We start from the raw sequence: 26,151 nt of genomic DNA on the forward strand, positions 1-26,151 counted from the left end.
TTATCAACTGCAGTTTCAAACATCAAGTTTCTCACAAACAAAGTACTGGAATTTTCTCTGGTTCTCACGAACCGCTGTTCGGTTTCAACATATCATTTCTTCTATATGCATTATGAAAGCCGGACAACACTGTCAAACAGCTTTTTTTGCTGCTACTTGCTCTCTTGACAGCAAATTTGTCTGGAAAAACACAGCCTCATCTTAAACAAAGAATTATCACACGTAAATCCTTTTTAGTTTAGGAGAACAAGCCGGTAAGTATTAGCCATTACTTCACTCATCTGTGTTTCAAACCTTACAGCAGTGATAATTTAGAGCTTTCCCAGTTTCCTTCCTGTGTCTTTTGTTTATTGAACGGTCTAACAAGGCATCTTTTGAGAAAACAAGGCATCTTTTGTGCTTCCAACTGTTTTTGCCCATTTTCCATGGGTGCTGTGTATAATTAATATCTCAGCAGTGCCGGGGGTTGTCATTTTTCAAATTGTTTCCCTGGAAATGTTCTACACCTCTTAATGGCCCTGCTAATGCTGTAGCTGTCATGTCTTGGACAGCTGCACTTTTACAAGACAAACTCAGCTGTGCCACGGGCCTCTCTGTGGACTTACTCACTCACTAGCTTAGAGGCCAGTGCTGCCAGCTGGTGATAGTACATAACACATAACAGTTGATTAATCTTTACCTTGTGCCCACGCGTGGCGAGTCACCTTCTAGCGATGTTCCCTTGTGCACTGAATATTTTTGCAATTTTCTGAGGGAAGACCGATCAAAATACAACAGAAACCAGTTGACCAGTTCCAGGCGACCTGTTGAGGTAGAGCACTAAATTAATCTGTTAAAATGTATTTATGCATTTTATAGGATAATTACAGATGTGACTTGATCATAAAAATAATAAATGTGCCAATTTAAAAACATTTTATTCATGTGCAAAGTTCCAGTTGTAGATCAGAATAGTTGAAACATCTCTTAGAGCATTGTCCACACCCTCGAAGCAATCACAAGATGTATCAGAAATGTTACAAGATAATCAAGTTAGTACAGAGGGGAAAAAATAATTATTTCTCCTTCTCAGAAGCTTAGAGAGTTCTAGTCCTGTGTAAACTTTCCAGAAGTAGAAGAGAATTAAAGGAATAGTCTGACATTTTTTGGAAAACGCTTTTTTGCTTTCCTGATGAAAGGAGATCGATACCACTTTTTGTCTGTAACGCACGGATTTGATTCAGCCCTGCTCTGATGGGCAATATGAGAGAACATTGAAAAAAATTTAAAAATCAGTTTTGAATTACCGGTAAACTTCCTCATCCAAGGGTTTTGTTTTAACACAAGGTTCAAACAACATATTCTCAACCAACAAGAAAGAGACCAAATAAATGTCAGTTTCTTGCAAAATGCACAAAACAACTCAATTTCATGATCATAATGTCCTTTGAAAACCCATTTACTTCCAAACTGTCCTCTCAGAATTCTCAATTTTGGTCTATTGACCCTCCTTTAACGTTGCTCCAACACAAAACAGAAAAACAAAAGATCCACTGAAGTCGAGATATGCCATCCGTGATAAGTAAAATCCTCCATGATGTGCGATCTAATCACTGGGTAAGCACAAGTGCTGCTGTTTTCTTCATTTCAGACACTATCTCTCTATTCCTCTCCTGAAAGCAGATATTGTTGACTCTGAGATGGTTATCATAATTCATAGGAGTTCAGCTCAAGTTCAGAGCAAACACTTCATATGCTTGTTATTTCCTAATAAAATGTCAGATAAAGCCACTGTTTGGACATGTGGATCATGCATGCGGTGTGTGTATAGTCAGTGGTTGGCATATAGAAATAAAGAATTCATTGTAATACCAAGGCATCGCTGGAGGTTAGAGGACCATGTAATAGTGTTAATCCCTGAGCACGAAGTGTGAGATCACAGGACAAGCAATACAGAAACACAAAAACAAGTTTATGTAAAGGACACAAACTGTAAAAACCTCAAAAAGGACTCTCTTGAGGTTGCAAACTGGTATCCAGAGTTGGTTTACGTGTCTGTCGTTGTTTGAAACACAGCATGATGGTGGCCCTGTAACCCCCGTTTTCCAGAAGCTTAGACCTGGTTGTTTGATGAAGGCTTATCCCTCAGCTGACATATTATCATTGGACAGGTCTCTGGCTGCGAAAAAAGAACAAGCTTCGCAGGGGATTAGCCTCCACACTCGTGCTAATGCAGTCAAACTGTCAGAGAGATCAAAGCCACTCACTCCAGATTAAGACCAATTAAAGCAGGTGGCCCTGCACAAATTAATAGCTGGGGCACTCACCTGTTAAAAGGAGGGAAAACAGTAAGAAGCTTTGTTCTCTCTGTTGAAGTGAGAAAATGTCTAGCTTTCCTGTTGTCAGTCAGTTATGTGTTATGGCAGGCAGTCAGCAAACAAAGTCATTTGTTTCATGGGGTTGTGAAAAACTGCATGTGTTTATTACACTGAGGTTACACCCACATGAACTCAAACCACCAGAAGTACACAGCTATGTGCTGATGCAAGCATGACAGTTATGATGGCTGCCTTTAATAGAGCAATTTAAAATATATGGCTCTTTCCTTGAAGGCCACCTTTTCATTATTATACTTTGATTTGGATTTTACAGAGCTGCACAGCTGCCAAATTCATTAATCTAGGCTACGTAGTGAGGATGTTTGCCTTTCAATTTAAAGGGCTGGTTCACTCAAATCTCAAAAAAGAATACTTATCTGTTATGTTATCAGGCAATGTGGATTTTCTGTGTGGTGTTGAAAGCTTAAACATTTAAAACTATTTAGTGCTGGATCATTTGAAGATTCCAAGCACTTAAAAAATGCTCAAGGTGAGATCTCCAGATGATTCGGGACAGTAACGTCTTTTTTACTACTAAGCCCCATTGTTATAAGCTATGTCTCATACTTCACAGCTAGCATGCAGCTAGCATGTAGAGGTAATGTATGTAATAGCTATCAATCTCATTTATGGCTTACTCCAACATTTCAAAGCATTTCCTGCTAGCACAGAAAGAAGACATGGCTATCCCAGCAGAGAAAGGGTTAATGGTGTCAGATATTACAGAAATGTGAACTTCTGAGACTGAAGCATCTGAACCACAGCTGGTCAGATAGGCTGCAGGTCATCTGAGGGCCAACAGAGGCTCCGCTGATCAAGGCCTCTGCTCTCGACAGGGGGATGAATGATGACTGCAGAGTAAATGCCAAAACTATAAATTTCATCCCACACTGAGCCAAAGCTCCTCTAGAGTTTATTTACATTTTGACATAGCATCAACTCTCGAACGTCAGTGTCAAAGGATCTCAAGGCAGGATGAATTAGTGATTCCAGTGCATGCGCTCTAAAGCACACGTGGTCGGGAAAGTTCATTTCGCTCTGACATGTCCGTTGTGTGCACCGCTGAGGAGCAGACTGAAAGAATCTTTCATTAACTTGTCTTTTCTTGTTACTCTCTCTGAATTTTGCTCTTGACTTGATCCAGCAGAGCTGAGCGGAACCGGGTGCAGTGTCAAAATCGCTCTTCAAAATGCAGCTTTGTCCCGTCAATTACGAACACTAATGAGAGAGTTTTGCCTCCCCCCCCAACAAAAAAAAAAAGAAATCTAAAGAATCTGAAGCCAGACACACTTTTATGTATGGAAAATAAATAAATAAGCTCAGAACCCCGTGGTTAACTTTCCAATGGGCTTCGCAGAGAGCCCTGTTTGATGTGGATGCCTACAGTCGACTGTGTTTGGACAGTCATGGGGTGGAGCTGCCAGGCTTTTAACTGCTCCAGAGAACACAGCTCACCGCAGAGCAGCACATAGGAGTCCCTCTGTCCTGAGGCTGGACACAAACTATCAACTGAGAGAATGAGGGAGAGAACCATAGTGGGATTTATTCCTGCACAGGCCTGGAGGCTATCCACAGCAGAGCGGCAAAAAGAACGAAACACCTTGAAGACATTTGTAGCCCGATTCAGGAAAAAAACATTTTACAAAGAGTACACTGCAATGCCAAATTATATGAATATTATCATTGTTGTTTTATCTTTTATCTTGAATATCTTATTTCCAAACATGTGTCAACAGCTGGTGATATGATAGGCCACTAAAAAAAAAAGTAGATTTCATAAACTCAAAAGGGATTTAAACTCACATCTGTCAAAGCAGGGAAATGCATAGGAAAGATATATTCGGAGGGGGTGGAAAGAAGTCATTGCTCCTGTTTTGTGGTGTGGGAGGCATGCAACGTCTAATTTGAGAGAATGAACGTGCTTAAGTTATTACTGCAGGAAGGCAATCTGTCAAAGGCAGGCTGTTTTGGCATGTTGCATACCACTGCTGAGATCATAGTCAGATTCTGCTTGCAATTACTGCCGAAGGACCTTGGATGCAGGCAGGCGGCCATTAATCCTGCTTCTGGCCCTGCACACCCTGACATGTCAAAATTCTTACCGTCCTCCGTGCCACAGCCCTGGGAAAAATGTACCAGAGCAGCCAAACCGCACCAGCGGAGTAATTGACGCCATCATTAATGTAATTAGAGTCCCTTAAGTCAGCAGTATGTTATGACTTACTTTGTCCTGTAACATATGGACATTTACTGGGAACAGGAGACCACTGAAATTTACCTGATTAAGAGTAAGTCAGTCAGTGGAGCATAAGATGAAATGTGAGTGGTGATTGTAAATAGACCAGTGGTTTATAAAGTATTCAGAGCATTTATTTAAGCATAAGTAGAGATACGGCAGTTTTAAAATGCGCTTTCCTATAGACTGCTGTTTTGGGTTCTTTTGTACAGTCAGACAATGGAAATTCTACAGAAGAAATCCTTTCCGCAACTTTTTTGTGTTAGTAAAATTAAAACATTTTCATCTAAATGATCATTTGACACTCAATACTTCTTTTTTTTACTGCAGGTATGATCCTCTGGTTACAGATGGAATATAAACCACCACTGTAATGAATATGCAATCAACTATAAACATCTTTTTCTTTTTTTTTTTTTTACAGCATCCAAAAGATTAGCATTCTTGAGCTCCAAATGGCTTATTAAGAAAGCAATGGATATGCAGATTAAAAAGTCATTTTCCATTTCTTTCTTCAAACACAAAAAATACTCTCTCGAAAATGGAAAAGAAAAAAAAATTAAGTAAACTGCATTTCATCTCAAATCTTGATTAACTTACCCTTTGAATCCTGGCTGCAAGCTAAAGGACTATCATATCACATTGTGAGTTTTAAGTTCAAAAACGTCAATTGAATTTAGATTTTTTTTTTTTTTTTAAATCTAAACTATATTAGTAACAAGTCTATTCATAATTACTGGGATATAGCTTCAGCCCCACTATCACAATCTTTACACCCCTATTACCTAAAAAAATCGCCATTTGTTGCTAAAACAGTAATTTACTACCAGTTTTACTGTAATAGCAGTAATTTCAGTAAAACTGGTTATAATAGTAAATAGAAAGTAGCAATCCATGATTGTAACTGCTAACTGTTGTGTTGATTTAAATACTTTTTCCTCACATTGTTGAAGTTCATAAAGTTCATGTACTGAACTACAGTGGCTCCTGTTTTATAAAACTCTATGATCATCTAAGATGTGACTTGGTATATGCCAAATAAATGTTACTGTGAAGAGTACCGTAGTCCAATACAAAATTGGCACAGTAACATACATACACGAAAACGATCATATACATTTTACCATATATAAATATCTATCTTTTTATACTTACACACAGTACGGCAAGACAAAAGAGTTCCATGTATCAATAGCAATAATGTGTAAAAATAATAATAAGTAAAGATTGGGAAAAAAGTGTAAACACACGTATTTGCAGCTATACTTTAGTGAGCTGGTTTCTATTTAGAATAGAAGTAGAGCACATTTCAATATAATGCATTGCATGGCTCAGTTATAAATAATATAAAATAAATAATTCAAGGCTGCATTACTTACCAATATAATATATGATAATAATTCGCATTGAAAGTATACTGGAGTTAAAGCACTAAGCATTATAGAATGGAATTAGATAGCAAAGTCTCCATGAAATACAGTAGAGTAATTTACTGCGAGGACAAAGCAGTATGCCATGGAAATAATTAAGCAGAATATTTAAGTAAACATTTTGCAGTGAACAAGGTTACAAACTTTTGGAAAACAGACAGCTGAATGTACTGAGTCTTCATTACATGGACATCAGTATGCGCCATAACAATAACCTCCCTTACAACTCCTCTGGGTCTTTGTTCCTGTGACAAAACCATCTTGTTTGCAATACAAAGAATGTGGTTTCATCTGAGTGAAAGTTACACAGACTTCTTTAAAAGAAAGAGGCTTCAAAGGAAGAGATTCATCATTGCGTGTCGCTCCTCCCACCCTCAGTACACCTACAGATCGCTGTGATCAGGTGATTTAGCTGTTTAATGTCATATGACATTTTATCCCTACCTTAAGCATCTTAAAGCAATGCATGATGCATGGCATAAATTCAGCATTAGAAGATGCCTCCGTTTCCTTAACCCTCTGATAGGTTTAAAAGAAGAAAGGAAGCAAATTTCCCCATCACAGCAAAATGTTGACGCTGCCAGAACGTATAGCTGTGGATGGCTTAAAGTCAGACAAACTGAGAAGGATGAAGGAAAAAATTCACTCAAACTGTGACTTCACAGTGAAAGTTCTGAGGCGGATGGAGTTCATTTCTCAGAAAGCAAAATACTTGAAAAGAGAGGTAATTGGCAAAAAAAAGAAAAAAAAGAGGCAAATCCTCTGTGGTAACGTCAGAATCTGGTTGACATTGCGTGAACTGTGGCATTAACCATTTTGTCACGCCTCCAAATATCTGCATAGCATCACGGTATGCCTGAGCATCTGTGTGCGATCTGAATAACTAGCATGACTCCCGTGCAGATGGTCACAGGATGTGACCACCTCATATCGCCTGTTCCCATCCATCCACCACTAAATAGCTCCTTTGACACCCTGTGCCCGCTGCTTGTCCGAGGCACCTCACATGATCGCCACCATTTTGAAAAAAAACAAAGAGGCGATAAGCAGAAGATCTACTAAAGTGGTGAAACATCACAACACACGCACAGCAAATCACATAAGAACTTTTGACCTCTTTGTGGCAGGCCAGGAGTCACGAGTTAGTTCTCCTGATATCATTCTTTGAAATCTTAATGTCTAGCTGCCCTACTTCATGGCCCTCGCTCAACAGCTAAATCAGATTTATAACTACTGTCAAAGGCAGGGATGACAGATAAATTAATCTTCCCCTCACAAGTTTACATCCTGGGCATCTGGTCTGCTGATCTTACCCTAACAAGCGCAGAGGTCTTGGTGAGCTGTCTTTTAATGTTGATGTGTTCATGGCTGGAGATGAATGGCTCTGTCACGGGAATCTATTTATACAACAGTTATATGGCAGTGCCACCAGATCCAGGACACAGCACTTTCCTGAGACGAGCACCAGCATCTGTTACAGGAAGTCAGCAAATGACACTTTCTTTGGTTTTGGAGCACTGCTCAGTGTACTTCAGGCCTGTTACTGTCAAGTTATTTCTTCAGTGTCTTCAGTGAACAAAGCTAACTGGAGAACACCAAGAGTGCATGGTTTGGTTAAAATGTTAAGAATTATTTATAAGTAACATCTGATATTAAACTACATTTAAATAAATGAATAATCAATATAGTGCAATTCTGAACACTGAACACTGTCTGGAAGTATTAATAAGCTGTTTTAGTCACTTAGGTGCATTTATGTACATGTTATCTACTGTGAGTTAATGCATTACAATGACTAATTACCTTTTCAAAATGGTAAAACATTTCAGGACAAGACACAAGGTTATCGTCATGCATAGTTTCTCATAGATAATAGCCCTATTCATCCACTAGTCAGGCCATATCTGCACAAGAAAAAAAAATAGTCACGCAATCTGTCACCGTAGCACTGTAGTATTTAAGTGTGTGTATTCAAATTACAAGCCGGTGTTGCACCATACCAGCTATCCCTTACACACAAGTGACTAACTCTGCCGCTAGCACAGAGGCGCTGTGATTTTGAGCCCATGGTTCCATCCTTATACCTTACAAACAGGACAGGGATGTGTACTGAGGGAAGAGCTTGGACACAGTGCTCATCAGTCTTTTCCTGCAACTTGTCTTAATGTTGTCAGTCTGCATTTATAAATCTTGCTGTAAACAGCAACACTTTCGGTAATACCGACCAGCCGACCATAGTCGCCCAACCCCAAACATTAGCGGTTCTTCTATCTACATCCCCAAAGCGTTGGTGCTGCTCTGGAACGAGTTTGGCCTACATCTTGTTGTAGTCGAACTACAAAGAACTAGTTGGAGATTAGGCACAGGCTCCAAACAACAACAATACCTGCATGTCAGAAATGTTATCTGGTGTTACCAGTGAATGAAAAAAAAAAATTCATCCACAAATTTTTAAGCAAAAGCTATATTAATGAATAAATAATTGAGATATTTCCTGAATTAGTTGCTCCCAAGTGAAGAAAGAAGGTAGCTAGGCTAATGCATGATGAATGAAATGTTTTGTATTGGTTTGATACAAAAAGCCCATCCATTTTCAGCCTACTCTCAGCTGAAATAGTAAAATAATAGTCTGTCCACGGGTCTAATAAATAGTAGTTTAACAATCCATGCTTAGAAATTGTGAGATGATAACATTTTGGTGTTGGGGAGCATCCCATGATGGGAGTCACAAACAATGAGTATTAAACTGTGCAGTCTCTGAAAATGTACAGTTTTCTAAACCCAACCACATATTTTCGAACATCTAACCCCAACTACGAACGTGTAACTTATAAACATAACAAATGGCAGACGGGAGCGGAGAAGTAAGCAGAAGTGGGAAAAGATTGTGCAGGACAGGATTTATATCCAGCTACATCAAGCTTGAACGCCACCCACTAACCCCTCCCTGCAACATACATTTTGGTCCTAGTCAAAAGTGACATCTGTTGACACGAAAGTCAACATTATATTTTTCCATAAACCCACATATGCATTTACACGTTCTGTCATAAAATCTCCAAGGATGTATCGCTGTGAGCCTTTTCCATTAAAGACAAACTACACAGGTAACCCTTCTGAATGCAAAGATGATATGACTGAAAAAAGAAAAATTATGTAAATCAACATTGACAAAAACTAGACTGAAATTTACCAAAATCAGCAATCAAAATTTTGGTCAGAATTAATATCTGAGAATAGCAGACAAAGTTAATCTGACAAGAAGTTCAGCAGCTCCATCAGGTCAGAACAAGCAGAGATCTGTAAACTTAAGTCATTAAACAACACTTACAGACCTGGAGATGAACATGTTACTATTAAACATTTAGTAAAGAAACGCATTGTTGCATTATTAGAAGAACCCCTGAGAGACAGGACCACCAGGACAGCAGAACTGAAGCCTGTCATTGTCAGCCCACCCTCCTCAGTACCGAGCACACCTCCTTAACCCATCACATGAATCCCAGTCACCACCCTCCACTGCCTCTGCAACAAAAGATGCTTTGAGGTCATGCTCTTCTTCTTTGTGCCCAGCACAGCGCATGAACAGAACCACTTGAGGCTAGGTCGACTTAAGGGGAGCTTATAATGAAAGGATGTCCATCATAAAAGAAAACACACCATTACTGAAGGTTCATAAAAGTCATGTTTAAATAAATCAGTTTTTGAAGAGAGTAATATTTTAAAGAATTCTAACTAGACTGAAATTTTTATTATTTGACTTTTCTCATCAAACTGCTTAACGGACTTCACTGATGATAATACGCCTCAGCTTTAAGCTGCACCTTTTTATATTCATCGCCCCAAGATTCCTCCGTGGGGGTTTAAAACTTCAAACAGTTCCTCATGAAAAAGTCAGAAGGTGTCAGACATGTGTTCCCCCTCCTCGCCCCCTACCCTGCTGTCTTGCCAACACCAAAGGCCAGAATTGATTTTGTGTGAAGCAGGACCAGCTCCACCCCCATCAGGGATCACCTGGCTTACCCTGCACCTCTTATGCACTCCTAACAATCAGGGAAAAATAGCTCTGGTTTTCCAAGTAAATCTCGCAAATTATGTATCAAAACAGCATCAACGTGTGCTTTGTATGATGCGAGTTCCCGTCACAACATCTGCAGAAAGTTAAATTGTCACGGTTAATTTCTTTTAACTCTAATTCCTCATGGACGAACCTTGTGTATGAACTAATAAAGTGAGGTTTATGGATGATCCAGGACCGATTATCTGAGGTAGGAATACTGGTCTGTAACTCAAAGGGCTTTAAAATTGGCCTAGCTGTAAATAAAACTATCCAGTATGGAAGGTCAAACAAGAGCCAACAGAGATTAAAGTCTGAAGGTGGTTTTCTTGTACAGTGATCCATTTAAGATCCTCTTTAAATTGAACATTCCTTCTTGTTTATCTACATGTGCTTCTTCTGGTAGGCAATGGCAATGTGATGAAAGCTACATTTCTGATTTACGTCACAGATTCTTGTGTTTCTTTACTTTTTCAAATACCCCTAATTCATCTCAGTTCATCATAATCTAAAACTAACGGATTTCATGTTCAACATTTACAATTAAAGGACAGATCGAATTCAAAACAGGGCTTTTTGTCCTTCCATTGCATGAAAAGAAGAGGTGTATCTAACCCTACTGAGTAGCTGTTTAATATTAATAATGGCTGTCAGCTGAAGTGTCCCAGAAAGCCATTTCAAGCATGTCCAACCTCTTTACTAACACCGTCCTCAAACTGAATAATGTAAACAGAAAGCAGCAAACACTAACAATAATACACCTCGCCACTTCTTTTCTGACATACTGACAAGTCAAATATCTTCCATGAAAAAAAACGCTGGGAAAAATTCATTTCATACAAACATAATCATCAGTACAGTACATAAAACATTATTTTCTGCTTTTTACTACTTAGTTAAGGTGTAGCAACCCAATGTCCAAGTTAAAGTTAGGCACTAACTACTTGGTTAGGCGAGGTAAATCAAAACTAATCAGTAAAGAGTAGGAAAAGACCACGCTATTGTCATATTATAGCGTGGCTTTTTTATCAGTTTCCGAAGTGACACTTCAATATAATAAACCAGTAAGAACAGTTACAGAAAATTTAAAGTATTACGTTAGTCCAACCAAAACTGGATTTGTAAAGATAAATGTGCATGTTATTCCGATGGAAATCCTTCAAAATTGAGCTTCACAAAACCGGACAAACACACCCAGATTAGCGATTGAGGTTTGAACCACTCTTGTGTGACTCCTCAGCTAGACTCAAAAGGGCCTTGATGCTTCGCACATGCTCCAAAGTTTCATCTTTTTGAATCTCTTTTAAAAATTGTAAGGGATAAGTGTATAAAAAATACAGCTGAACTTTGTACAGTGAATTCAGCTATACTTACATGTACGATAAACCAATACAGGAAAAGTTAGAAGCAGCAGAATGTCTTGAGTATTTTCTCATACAATCCATAGGATTGTGGCATAGGAACATACTTTGGTGTCAAGAGATGCTGCAGTAATGTAGTGCAGGAGAGAAACAATGTGTATTTTGCACATTAAAACATATATGCATATTTTACGTGTCCCTCAAAATAAGACCATTGAGAAATTACTCATGTCAGCACCAGTAATCCTCAACTATGTGTGGGTGACTCACACAGCTCTGTAATAAAAGCATACCACCTATCCCATAAACACACTACAAAATCAAAGCTGAAAATAAAATCCTAATGGTAAACTATTATCCACTAGTGTGTTTAAACAACAGTTTATGCACCATAATTACACTTCAATAAAACCCAGTTTATGGCAGTTGATTTCACACATTAAGTGTTAATAATGTACAGTGTTAATAGACTTGACAGACTTTTACTTTCCTACTACCGACTGTAGACATGTGTCATTATGTCACATAATGACTTAATAAAAAGCACCTTTGAAGGAAAAGGCAAGCATATGAAAAGAAACTGGCAATGTTTTGGAACAGAGGTTTTAGGAGACGTCTATGTATGAGACGCCACTTCCTTATTTTTAGCAGTGGGCACTTCAAGCACTGGCTTGATGTCAACCTCCCTTTCTAATGGACGGCCACAAAGCTGACAGGCCGTAAATCAGAGGAAGTATAGAAAGCCATTAGTCGAGGGATACACAATAAAAAGCGGTAATGGTCTCATAAAGCCTGCAACACCACAGTAGACATTCTGATTCTGTCTATTAAGGGCTGCACAGAGCCTCGGATGAGTGAAAATAAGGAGGCCATTTTTCTTTTGTGCATTGTTGCCAAGGGTCTTGTGTTTATGATCAATGTACAATATGATGCACTGCCCTGAGAGATATTCATTTACACTGCACTCCGACTGAATGACTATTAGAGGAGAACGCTGTGATCATGAAGTGCTTCTATTGAGCTTCATACAGACACTTTATTGATTTACTGTAAGCTTGTTATGAAAGCAAAATGTGCTACAGGTGCGGGTTTTAGCATTTAAGAGTAATAGTTACGACGGGTGAAATCTGGTCCTCATTACAAACAAATAAATTTACTTCGAGTAGCACGTATTCATTTTAACTTGTTGTTTTGGTTGAATTTGCTAGTTTTTAAGACAAATCTGTTCAAAAGTGTTCATGACATTAAAACAAGCAGGGGAATCGATCCTCTGGGGAACATGAATGTTTCACTGCCAAACCAAAAGACATAGCTAAAAATTAGAATAAATTCAACATTTGTTTTCATTATTCTTCAATCATCTTCATTCTTAATGTCTTTTCAGTTTTCTCCAGAGTTGCAAAACTCTTTTGTGAGGGGAGTTGGTGGCACTGGTACTGGTACAAACCAATCCTTTATTGCACCTACCTATATCTGCTACTGTCAGAGAGTCAGCTGTCAAGTGAAATTTGAAAAATAAATTCAGTGTTAGGAAACAACACGGCAACGTTTGAGCTGCAGATCTTGAATGTGTTGCATTGGAAGTCTGAAGGTTTATGATAGCTTTCTGAGTTTGAGGTAACAAATGTAATTTACCAAAGAGAACCTCCTTGAAACCATGCCAGCTATTCAACAACCAGATGCCAGATGTCAAAATAATTTCATAAAACCAACCCAAATTTGTCCTCTCAAAAGATAAGAGGGTCTTACCGAGTGGCATTTCAACAGGCTGTCCCTAACTTAGAGCAAGACTGAACTCGCCTGAAGACAATGACAAACTCCTCTCTGTCTGATGTCACTTCCCATTTCCAGGCCGACTGCTATCTGCTACTGGCTTCTGCCAATAATAGCTCATCAAAACAACACAACCCTTCTTGGCACAAAAATAAAGGCTGCCATCCATGTCTGTGCCACTCAGTTGTCAATTAAGACTCCTCTTCACACTGACACTTGTGACTTAAAAGAAACAGTCGAGAATGTGATGAATTTGAGTCGACAGATGAGAAGGCAGTATGCTGCGTTGCAGTACTATAATGCGCCTGAGATATGGATAACAACTGACACAACTGGCAGGTCTTATGAAGTTTGATTTCATTTGTCAGGCCTCTTCTACTTTGTCTTTTCAGCTCGCTTGCTCCCTCACTTTTCAATCATCTTGGTAATAGCTTATTCTGATAGCCTGAAACACCCACACTCACTTTCATTGAAAATGCAAAGGCAAATATAGCAGGTGCTGCTACAGGCAACATATCAAGATGGCATTTGTAGTATGTCAGGATGTACTGATCTAAAATTCATACAGAAGAAAAAAAAAAGGAAAAACATACAGATCACATTTAAAAATTCCAACTGACAGAGGGATAACCTTCAACCTTGGTCTGTGATAAATAAGTAGACAAATAGCGCAGGAAGTGTCCAAGCCTGTCTCTGCAAATACCTTGCATGCTTGTCTCCAGCCGACCACATGACGCTAATTCCTGACTGAAGCGCTCCTCCTGTGCATCCCTAATCCTCCCTGTGAAATGTGACAAGATCATTCTTTAGGCCTACTTTAGTCTGAATAATCTGCCCATCACAGACATTCATCCCGACCTGCGCAGTGCTTCCGGCATTATAACATGCTACCTGTACACATTCACCCAGAATTGAGCTCCAGAAATTAAATCTCGACGAGTAAAAGTAAGGGATCAGCATCTAGTGTTGGATGTGTGTCAAATATTGATTTTGCAGTGATTGCTTCTCTAACAAATGCACAGCATACTGTATCTTAAACTCATTTGTGATCAAGTACTTAAGACAGAAATTAAATCAAAGAGTCGTCACATTTGGTTGATTATTTGATTAAATGAGCGATAGAAAACTAAAGTACTAATCAAGCAAAAGTGTCAAATATTTTTGTTTGCAAGATTTCTGCATCTCATTGTTATATATATATATATATATGCATATACGTGTGTGAACCTAATGTACTCCAGGAAATCATGACAGGTATACCGTGACACCCGTTTTAAAACAATCATAAAATTGTCAAAATGTTTGTGAAAAAAAATTGAAGTTGCAAACCTAATGAGTAAAATCTAGTCATGTGCCATAATTAGATTTTAGCATAAGTGGAAATGATTTTTCTCCAAAAGCAGATAGACAGGCACATTACAGCAGGTCTAATATGAGCCTCTTAAAGTTTTCACAAAGTTCTAAACCAGTGATATGGCAGCTGTCAGGTTGAATTGAGTGACTGGTTCCTGTGTTAACAGGGAGTTTAGATGAAGTTAACTCTTCTCTACAGCATGACTACAACCCGCCAGGATCCTCACGCACCTGATGGCAAGTGGACGACAGCACATCATCTCAGCAGGCTTTACTTTCTACCCCTGACCAGCTTTAACTAATTGAGAAGACAAAGTGAATAAGACCCTTCACCGCTACGATCTTGGCTGCACCTCAACTTTTCTAACTCTCACCGTCACGCTGAGCTCCTGTCGTCTGACTTCCGGCGAGATAGTGTAAGTTCTCCATGTCAGCTCTGAGTTGAGTTCTTGCAAATGAAAGCAGTACTACACTATCTGACACAGATGTGTGTGTGTGGGGGGGGGGGGGGGGGGGGGGGGGGGGGGGGTATCTTGGGTGTAGTCAAGGGGGATGGGGATGACTTCTAAGTATCTGAAATGTCCTGTCTTGAACACATAATATCTGTAATACTTCTTGACACACTCGCCTATAACCTCTTATTCTCTGCCAGTTTCTGTGGGGGCCTTCTCCCCCCTCTCTGTGCATAGAAGAAAAGCAGTCCATTTTCTTGTCATATTTGGTTGAAAGGGGACTTTCAACTTGGAGTCTAATTTCCTGCACTTTAAAGACAGTGCAAGGTGCATTACCATGCTATCAAGGTGATAGGAGCAATTTCAAACTGTCAGTCAGTCATGGAAATATCAGAATGACTTAATGTCTAGTGCAACCTGTCAAAAGCTCCAGTGAAGAGGTGGGAAGCATAATCTGACTCTTATTCACTCAGTGCCACTTACTTGTCAGTGTTGCTCTTCGTTTCACTCCAGATGGTTGTTCATAATGATATATATATATATATGTATGTATGTATGTGAACATCAAAGCTACTTCAATGATGAGGTCAAACTGAGGCAGGTTATAAAAATACAAGGTAAAAAGAAACCAAAACTAAAGTTTACCACACCAGCATATGAGCAGAGAGCCCTTATAACTACTATAGTTGCAGCCTTTGTATGAGATAGCTGGAACTCATATGATCCTGCAGCTCGTTTCACAGACAGCAGTTAGTTAAGGCTGTTAATTTCCCGATAGACGCACAACTGTGGGGGACACACTGGAGCTGTACTTTACCATTATTAATGTGACAGGCTTCTGTGCAAAGCAAATCAATTAAACAGGAGCAATCACCATAGTCTGGATAACGGCCTTTTAAGACTGTTTTCATGTGACAATGAGGTCCTCGATCCATGCCTCCGTGCCCAGACCTGACAGGTCAAGAAAGAGGCATGAAACAATAACACCTTCTAACCATCATCTCGCCTTTTTACCTGTCAGATCCAGTCGGCCTGTCTGGCTGCTGATGTGGCGCACCCTGTGCCGGCTGCCACAGGGTGAATTTTCATGTCATGTTGAGGGAATTTCTTATTTCATTTGCTCGACATTATAATGCCGCATTTATCATCAATATCCTTTCTTGAAAGCTATGTGACAAGAGTTTTCTGCACTTGAGTTTTTACCATTCTTCTGATAGTTTTCAGTTACTGTTCCTCTGTGATGAAAGTACATGTAGAAGTACATGAGAACAGAACAAACTGGACCTACTCTCCTGCTCTTTGGATGAATCTTCTACTGCCTCCTGCAACCTTTAAAGTGTCCGCAATAACATTACTTTCACATTTCATTGTGTGGGTAAGCTGCTGTACCATGAAACAACTGCTGACATATGAATTTTATTTTCAATCAGCTCTGTACAGTCAGCCTTCAGAGCTAAATCATACAACACACACTACACAGTTATGCAAAATACAGCTTCTGAGTGTATTTAATCCCATTGTTTTCATAATAAACTCATAATGAATAGTTATGTTGTCTAATGCACATCAGGTATTGTTTCAGCACAGAAAATCCTTAGGACTTAAAGACTAAAAGTTTGTGCTGCACTCTGGACAAAGACTAAAGTTTTTAATGATCACGAAAAGTTTTTAATAGATAGTATTCTTCTAAGGGACGCAATCGCAATTTGAAGTGCTTGCAATCAAACAGAAAGAAATCATCACAGCCAAAAAAGAAATGCAGATCATTTCACTCAATTTTCCCTCATTTAAGTTTGAGTTCTGACTTCTTTTTCCAAAAAGTCTCATTAGTGTGAGCTGAAAAGTACTGTCCAAAAACAAACAAACAAAAAAAACGCATGTTTTAAACGCATTGTTTCTGTATAAACACCAACAGCAGGTATCCAATCCTGCTTAGAAAAGAGTGTATTTGCATCGACTGTGTTCCATAAACATACAAGTAGGATTCAAGCTTTCCGTATAAAAGTAATGAATCACTGCAAAAGAAAAAAAATCTGAAGCCATTTAAGGATAAAGCCGAGAATTTGGTGTCTGCTGCTGCGAGTCATCCATCACGTCCACAATAAAGGAGTTTTTGCCTGACGGTCGAAATTTATGGTCGCCCTTCTCTGCCCTAATAACTCAAAGCGCTGTGTCAGAGCCTGACAGCCGTTGCCGAAAACAGTACCCCTGTTATCAATCAAAAAACACTTGCATATGTTTAACTTTCGCCTGATCAGCAAGACATTTATAGGCTATTGAGTAATAAGATAAGTGGGTCTATTTCGATGAGAAGAAGCTTTAATGATTAATGGCGGCTGCTAGAGAGTTTTTAAGGGCTCTTTGAATAAAACGAATTAACTTTTGGCCAGGATGTGGCAGAAAGTTGACTTACATTGTTAATTTACAATTTAAAGAGTACAACTTGAAATGTCGCGATAAAATCTGTGTATGTGGAAAAAATATAACTCCGTATTAAAATGCCAGAAAGTTTATCTCCAATTAAACAAAGCTCTGTTTTGGATTTCAAAAGATCAGGCATAAGTGCCTACATTGTGATGAACGAGTGAGGGAACAGAAACATCACTTCTTCTCACCAATTATCATGGATCCACTTGACCTGAATCTGACTAAGATGAGTCCAGAAAAAGAAAAAAGATAAACTGTGGACAGCTGACAGGTAGCCTGTCATCTGTCAGTTCCCAGTCCTGCACGCCAGCTATGTGATTGAGAAGAGAAAGTTGGAAAAACGTGAAACACGGATGGATAGCTGCATGTTGGAGGGGATGTGACACTAATAAAGCATTAACTTCGTCCTATTTCTTGTTTTTGGATTTGTTTGAAAACTTCTTACTCAGCCTGAATACTCAGATGGGCTTGAATTGCTATTTTTCTGCAAAGAAAATAAGCTCAAATCACTGAGTTTGAAGGGGGGTGTTCAATATGTCGACCAGAGGTATCCAATCTTCCAAAAAAAAAAAAAAAAGCATTCTCGGACAATGACGCGCCTGTAAAACCTGAATAAATCCTGTTAATAAGATGTACTCTGTGTTGCCGGTTATTCTGATCCAGTTACCCAAAAACCACACCGAGGACTCAAAAGCAGCGCATGCGTCAGAGTGCCATTTACGCATAGACGCATATAAAATGTCAAAATTAAAAGCTCTCAGTGTGGGTGACATATGAAACAGACAGTGCGAAGAGGAATCGTCACATTACTTCGACCCTCCACCACATCAGGATCTCTTTTTGATTGGGAGGTTGCGGAGGCAGTGGTCTACAGACTAATTTAGATGCCGCTCAAGAGGAGGCGGAGTGATCCCTCTCCTGCCCACGACCCAAGTAAACTGAGTTCGCTCTCGGACCTACAGCCACACTGCGAGAGCGAAGCCGGAGATGAAGCAACGCGCCTGTGAAACGCACGGATTCCGCTTACACTCCCCGCGTCCGTTTTAAGGGATATTACTTTGATTCTTTCGCTCCGGGGAAAAGGCTCTAACCGTTAGACCGTTTTCACTTTTGGCTTTCTTTACAGTACACATGTCTTTTTCAACCATTTTTACGAGAATTGGGTCATGATCACATCGCCCACTATCTCTGTCCTGAGAAATAGCACGAATCCAGCGTGGGAGAGCGGCTCCTCGGGGAAGAAAGGAGCAGTGAAGATCAGACAACTATCCGTCCACAACTCGGTCTCTCCCACAGACCCTTCTCGCCAAGCCAGTCGTCTTCCCATAAAGGTTTTGAAAATGCTCGCGGCTCGGGCAGGACACATTTTACACCCGGAGTATCTTCAGCCTTTACCGTCCACTCCTGTCAGTCCCATCGAGGTAAGCACTCGATTTGGTGAAAATGTTTGTGCACACACGTATTAATTTACTCTCACTAAAGGTTCCTACACGACGTCAGTATTTAAGATGTTGTTTTACCTAATATTCTAATAGGTTTCCATATTATGAGTTACTCACAACCCCCCTAATTGCCCCGCTCATATAATTTGTTTTAACTAGTTTGGTTGAGATGTTTTCTTCTTAATTCGCTTAATTAGAGTAAACTGTGGCGATTTGGACTCATTTTACAAGTCAATAACCCTTTCCGTAGCAAACTGAAGTCCATATTTTGAAGGTCATTTTGTTCGTGTGGCAGCTGTACAAGCTCATCTCTAATAGTGCGTAAACCTGCTACTTGCATGAGCATTTGATGTCGAGTTGTTTTCAGTTTCGTCCCGCGACAAGTTTATGCGCAGTGCGTAAAATACGCTGAACAATCATGTTGTAACTTATCACATCGTCATAGGTTATATGCGTGAATCAGTGTTTTGTAATTTTAATATTTTTGTGTGTTTTGATATTTCGCAGCTGGATGCCAAGAAGAGTCCGCTGGCCCTTTTGGCCCAAACATGCTCGCAGATCGGCAAACCGGACCCGCCATCCTCCTCCAAGCTGTCCTCTGTTGCCTCGAATGGATCTAGTGACAAGGAAACCAAATCTGGCCCGTTGAAAATGAGCGACATCGGAGCCGACGATAAATCTAGCTTCAAACCTTATTCGAAATCGTCAGAGAAGAAGGACTCGAGCAGCAGTCTCACTGGAGATAAAACCAGTTTCCGAGTGCCTAGCGCCACCTGCCAGCCGTTCACCCCCAGGACAGGCAGCCCCAACTCCTGCACCTCCGTTTCTCCACTGCCGTCTGAAGGCAAAGCGGGAGACAAGGAGGAAAAGAAGGAGTCTGATAGCAATAAAAGCAGTACGACAGAAAGCAGTGGTAGCCAAAGGATAAATGGAATTACCTCTGATGGAAACCAACACCAAGAAAACACATCCGGATCCAAGAGTGGTACATCAGACTCTATATCTGTAACTTCATCCTCCTCCTCTGTTCTTGGCTCTGGACTGGTTGCCCCCGTCTCCCCCTATAAGCCCGGTCATACAGTTTTCCCCTTGTCATCTGCTGGCATTTCTTATCCTGGAAGTTTAGCGGGTGCATATGCAGGCTACCCGCAGCAGTTTCTCCCACCTGGAATGACCCTTGACCCCACCAAATCTAGCAGCCAGCTTTTAAGTGCACAGTTTGCTGCTGCCAGTTCACTGGGATGCAGTAAAGCAGGAACGAGCCCTTTGGCTGGGGCATCGCCACCATCTCTAATGTCTGCTAGTCTGTGTCGAGACCCGTACTGTCTGAGCTACCACTGCACAAGCCATTTGTCCGGTGCTTCTAGCGCAAACTGCGCACATGACTCTGCCGCTGCAGCTGCGGCCGCCTCGGCGCTGAAATCTGGATACCAGCTCATGTACCCGACGCACCCGTTACACGGCGTGCCCACCTCTGCCCCGTCTTTCAGCGGACACCCCCTGTATCCTTATGGGTTTATGTTGCCCAATGACCCCCTGCCGCACGTCTGCAACTGGGTGTCTGCAAACGGACCTTGTGATAAGCGCTTTTCCTCCTCCGAAGAGCTCCTCAGCCACTTGCGGACTCACACAGCCTTCGCCGGCTCGGATAAGTTAATATCTGGTTATCCAGGGTCAGCCTCTCTTGCTAACGCCGCTGCCGCCGCTGCTATGGCTTGTCACATGCATATTCCTCCTAATGGCAGCCCTGGTAGTCCCAGCACGCTGACCCTCAGGGGCCCTCATCACCCCCTCGGACTCAGCAGCCGCTATCACCCGTATTCAAAGAGCCCACTGCCCCCTCCCGGGGCTCCGGTGCCGGTGCCAGCGGCCACCGGCCATTATTACTCCCCGTACGCCTTGTATGGACAAAGACTGACAACGGCCTCGGCCTTGGGATACCAATAGAGACAAATAATTATACATTTATAAAGGAGATTAAGGCCCAATGAGTTTTATATTGTATTTCATGCAGGGAGTGGATCCATGTGGGGATCACTGTATTTATTTGCGATAGCTTCAAGCGTGAGTAAAATAAAAAATGATTATAACATACATTTCAAGCTTCAATGTCCATTATTTTATACAGGGATGGTAACCTGGTCTGTATCACTAAGCTACATTTGAACTGATTTAACTGGGGCATGAATATGGATTTTATTCTCTGTCCTGAATCAATAGTCTTTGATTTCAGTAAAAGTCATCTTAATTCTGCTCCACTCATACAGATCTAGCTGCTGTGCTGAGTGTTCCAACAGCACGATGGACATGGAAAATCAATCAGCATCTTCAGAACTGGCATTGACTTATTTTGTAGTGAGCAAAACGTTGTCATGAAATCACTTTTTACCGGGTATCTTTAAAGCTCACACAGCCCTGCTACTGTTTACAGGTGTTCTCTTTTCCACTTTCATTTTAGAGTCAGCATTTAAAAAAATAAATAAATAAAATGATTACCATGGTTATTATAAACCTTATAATCATTAAATGTATTAGTTGGTTTAAGTCAACTTTAAACTGATTGTTTGTTTTTTTTTATTTAGGGGGCAATGTGGCTGTGACATTAACATTCACGTGTGGTTTGTAAAATGCATTTTGAATTGAATATCTAATATACATTTCTTAGCCAACTTCCTATCATTCATACCAGTTTCATAACTTTAAAAAAAAAAAAAATTCCAGCAAAGCTTATAAAGGGCTTTGCAAAAGGCCAACAAAGAAACAACCTTTGAATGTTTTTATATGCAACAACAAATATCCTGGATGCGCATGGCTGCTGTGAGCGTGCAGCTCTTCTTTATTAACTTACGGTGACAAGAAGCCAAAACTACTTAACACATTATTGCTGTACAATATGTATAGTGTGTGAGTGTGTGTGTGTTCAGACACAAAATTCTCCTGTTTTCAAAACACACGCTGAATCTTCTTAATTCTGCAGATTATCAATTAATCTACAAAGACAAAGAGCTTCTGGTATCAGCGAACAGTTCTCTATTAAAAAAATGACACATATGTGAGATGCTTCCACAGTTTTTGTGATTGCTCTAATGAAGCCATGAAGCACAGAGCATGAATAAAAAGAGGCTTAACTATTTAATCAGTCCCTTTAAACAAATCCACTTAATCAAGCCAACTGTGTCATTATCCATCATCAGTAAATCAGACAGCTCTCCAGTAATAAAATCACCACAACAGTCAAATGTCATATTCATCAAATCCACTCATCCCTCATGCAGATAAGGCCTAAACATAGTTCAGTGATAGATGGTAATAAAGGCGCCAACCAATTCAGCACTACAGCCAGTCAGCCGTGAAGCCAGTGGGTCATGTGTGATGCATCTCTTTTCACTTACAAACAGCATATTAATATGATGTGAATAAATGGGACGAGGACCTGAAAAGTTATTTACTAAAGTTTAATTGATTTGTGACACCGCAGTATAAACTCCCACATAAGTCACATTTATGAAGTCATAAACCAGTCAAGAAATTATTCAGAGATTCAATCTTATTGGAGTTGGAGCTATTTTGAATTTTAGAACATCTGGGGACAAAACGAGGGCTTCCATGCCTATATCACAATATGTTTTCATGAAAATTATCATTTACTTTGACTTTGTTTTTGCTTATAAAGAATATTTTTTGCTTATTTATATTTTTGTTTGTTTATTTTATTAAATATTTAACCTTTAATAAATCAAAAATATTCCAAATCAAGCAAGGAATTGTAAAAATAACAAGATATTCATTCATTACGTACATTTTATCAGCATTGGAGGAAATTAAATAATTTCCAAATAGGGATGTTATACCAACATGCTGTGGTGTTACTTTTATGTTAAGATATGTTATTATTCCAGTAGAAATGAGACTATTACCAGAGACTAGTGTTCCCGAGTTCAGTGTTAGTATAAATGCTTCTTATTCAAGATGATGATTCATTTGAGCAAAATAGCTCAAATGAATCATCAAGTTCAGTGTTGTATCAACACTAGGCTTAATATCCAAGTTTTCTTGGTATAAGAAGCTTTGTTATTGGTTTCGAGTATAACTTTAAGGACTAAAAACTTAAATATACCAACTTTAAAACAGCAATTATTCAACAATGAAAACTGTGTGGTTGGGTAAATGGTCTTCAATTATAATTATAATGGTGTAGATAATACTACTTTAATAATGTGCAGCATTATTAAGAGTATTATTTCCACTTTAAAATTTCCTCCTATAGATTGTCTCGAGAGCTTGAGTTTAACCTAATAAAAGGAGGTCTTGAGGTGATATGGGTAAATGCTGCATCATTAGGCCACAAGTAATTGGTATGAATGTCCGTTTGTGGCATTAACCGGCTCAGTGCGTCTCATCTATATCTGTCCTACTAAGACAAAGTCTATGCATTTTTTTTTTCTTTTAATGTGACAGAGGACCCTTGTCCTCTATGTTTGAATGGAATCTGATGTCAGAAGCCAGATCGAAAACTAACTGGTTTTGTTGGCCCATGTTGAATCACAGGGACAGCCCCACCTTCTCTGCTGTGAACTGCAGTGTGAGCAAGTCATACGGCCATCCACCTGAGGAGGAACACATCAGCATAGCGCAGCCTGTTGCAGACACATGCTCATGTTAAAAAAGTGGTCATTTCTGCACAGCTGCTCGCCATGTGTTGCACCATCAATGGCCTGTTATGGTTGAAGGCCATGGACATCATCACTGCCCCGCTGAACTGATGGTGCTCCTCAAAACACCCAGTCATGTACGAGAATTGTGTTTTCCATATGGACGAAATACATCCATCAACCAGCTTTCAAACACTTGTCACAAATGTTGCAGCCACATAATGAATTTAACACCCTTTTGTCAGCAATATTAATGATCCAATCAGGGGATTTCCCATACTTACACAAACATGTGCTGCTTTGAATAAACCTTCCTCTTTGCTTATGTTCTCTGGAAAAGCAAGCAGATCTCTGTTTATAGACACAAAAGGACAAACTGATGACCTTTTGCGTGTTCAGTCAGCTGAGAAGTGTGTCTTCCATCATCCAGAGAAACATGGTGGTTTATTTTTGCAGGAGAAAGGCTTTTGCTTTTCCAAACAAGCTCCATATTTATCATCGCTCCATCATTTCCTCCCTTTGACAAGCAATGTAAACGGCAGGAATACAAAGTTAAAGCTGGGTTTTACTGAGCTGTTGACCTTTGGAGCTTGTCTTCTTCTATTAGTGCAGCATCATAAAATGAAGGAAATGAGCTTGGTCTACTAAGACTATCTCAATGTGGCGGATTTGGTGTGTGTAATGTAGATACTCACAGTAAAGGGTGTTTTTTTTTTTTTTAGTTATAAGCCTGCCAATGAAAAGCTGAGAAAAGGGGAATTTTCTTTTGAGGAGAGTCTGTCAACACACAAAGCAAGGGAAAGAGCAACAGTGAGTTAAACAGTGGGCCCTTGTCTTTCAGCACTCAACATGCCCTATAATTTACACACCACTGACAGGGGCCATTTTGAAGTCTGTCAAAGGCAGCAAACTTTTTGTCTCCAAACGTCTTGCTCACAGTAAGTCGACTTCTGCTATGGTTTTGGGTGATTAATGACTTATGGCCTTATTGTGTGGAGGTGGCTAATTAACTACAGGCTGACTGAAGAGACACGCTATAAAACCTGCTTCTGATAACCCCAACTTTTTCCCTCCCTTCATCTTGGCATGTGGAAGCTCTTACTGACAAATTTGCAAGAAGCAGACCAACATTGAGTAAGATAAATGGCCTCTGTGAACAGTAAACAGCCTTTAATTTAACCGTGTTTAAATGTATGACACACTGGCATCGTGCTTCCTTGCTGTTCGTGCTCTCTGGCTGGGAAACGCAGCCAAAGTTCCCCCACTGTTGGTTTAAAATTAGGCTTGGCATATTCATGGATGGAGTTTCTGGGTGCTTGAACTGGCAAACATGTGTTCGTTGCCTCTTTAGGTTTTCAGCGGTCCCTTCAGACTGACATTCTGAGACAAAGACAATTAGCTTCTTTAGCAAACTCGTCTTAAAAACACACCGACCAGGAAGCCACGATGAAGGAAATCTGTTACGTCATTAATGACTGCAGTGTTTTTAATGGAGCCAGAATAAGACAAAGAATTAATTTAGGCACCCATTAAACCTATAAAAGCTGTTCTATATATCAGATACATGACTTGAAATTTGTATGATCATACCCTCCATCTCATCTTCCCCTTCCTATTATTAGGTTTGTTAACATACTGTATTGCCGTGTTTGCAGTCATGTCCACAGGCTAACTTAATCAAGTTTTTATCGAACTCGTGTGCTTCGCCCAGCATGACAGTTTTAGTGCCAGAATTATTGCCTTGACCTATGGGAGGAAATTAGCTGTGGACACAACTTGGAGAGTTTTCTTCCCGGTGAAAAAATATTTACCAAAAGAACAGCAATGATGGAAAATGGGAAGCAAAAATATTCCATCAATAACACTACATATGAAAAATGCCAAGTGGACCAGAAGTGGTGCAAAATGTATAATGCCAGCTGGCAGACCATTACAGGTGATGGACATTTCACTTACCTAAGTCAAATATAACAGACTGCTGTTCATTAATATACAAGAGGGTTTGCAGAATCAGGCCTGCCATCTGGTTAAATCGACAGAGTAATATACAGCTCGTAATTAGAGCTGAGGAGCAGAGTTTCTCTTTAATCTTTTCCAGCTTAAAAAAAAAAAGAAAGAAAAGAAAAATCCATCTGCAGCATGTGGCACACCATTTTTCTTCAAGACAAATGGGTTGTTTTTGTATGATCCAAAATTAGATCAGCAGAAAACAATCAATCTCATAAAGGGCCTGAGAAAAGAATTGAGATTTGGATTTAGTTTTTCCTGCTCTTGTCTTCAGCATCTCACCTCTCACATTCCTTGCTTGAGCGACTTTAGAGCCATCAGCGGTCTTCCCATCATGCTCTCTGCCATCACACAACACGTACTGGGCTCTGGACTAATGATGAGTATGAAAATATGCCTTGATATATTTATCCCCCCATTCAGCTTTTTTCCCTGTGGCGTCCCACAACAGATGGTGACCTGTAAGAATCTGTGACACCAGACCCAAAATCCACATGGAGGTCAAAAAGAAAAAGAAAAAAAGGACAAAATACTTCATGTCATCCTGTCTACAAATTAGGAAGATGACATAACTGTCAGGTGCCAGCCTCCTGTGGCACTTGTC

General features: G+C 40.0%; 1 protein-coding gene across 1 annotated transcript; it reads left to right on the top strand.

Moving 5' to 3' along the window:
* Nucleotides 1–18,241: 18,241 nt before the first annotated feature.
* On the top strand, nt 18,242–20,982 carry LOC140278727 (zinc finger protein 503-like). Its single transcript, XM_072373800.1, has 2 exons — nt 18,242–18,867; nt 19,396–20,982. Exons 1-2 carry the CDS (start codon nt 18,613–18,615, stop codon nt 20,833–20,835), a joined length of 1,695 nt encoding a protein of 564 aa, XP_072229901.1. The 5' UTR covers nt 18,242–18,612; the 3' UTR covers nt 20,836–20,982.
* Nucleotides 20,983–26,151: the final 5,169 nt, after the last annotated feature.

The sequence above is a fragment of the Leuresthes tenuis genome, unplaced genomic scaffold (assembly GCF_036924035.1).
Source record: "Leuresthes tenuis unplaced genomic scaffold, fLeuTen1.0.hap1 SCAF_20, whole genome shotgun sequence".
In the NCBI taxonomy this organism is placed as follows: domain Eukaryota; kingdom Metazoa; phylum Chordata; class Actinopteri; order Atheriniformes; family Atherinopsidae; genus Leuresthes; species Leuresthes tenuis.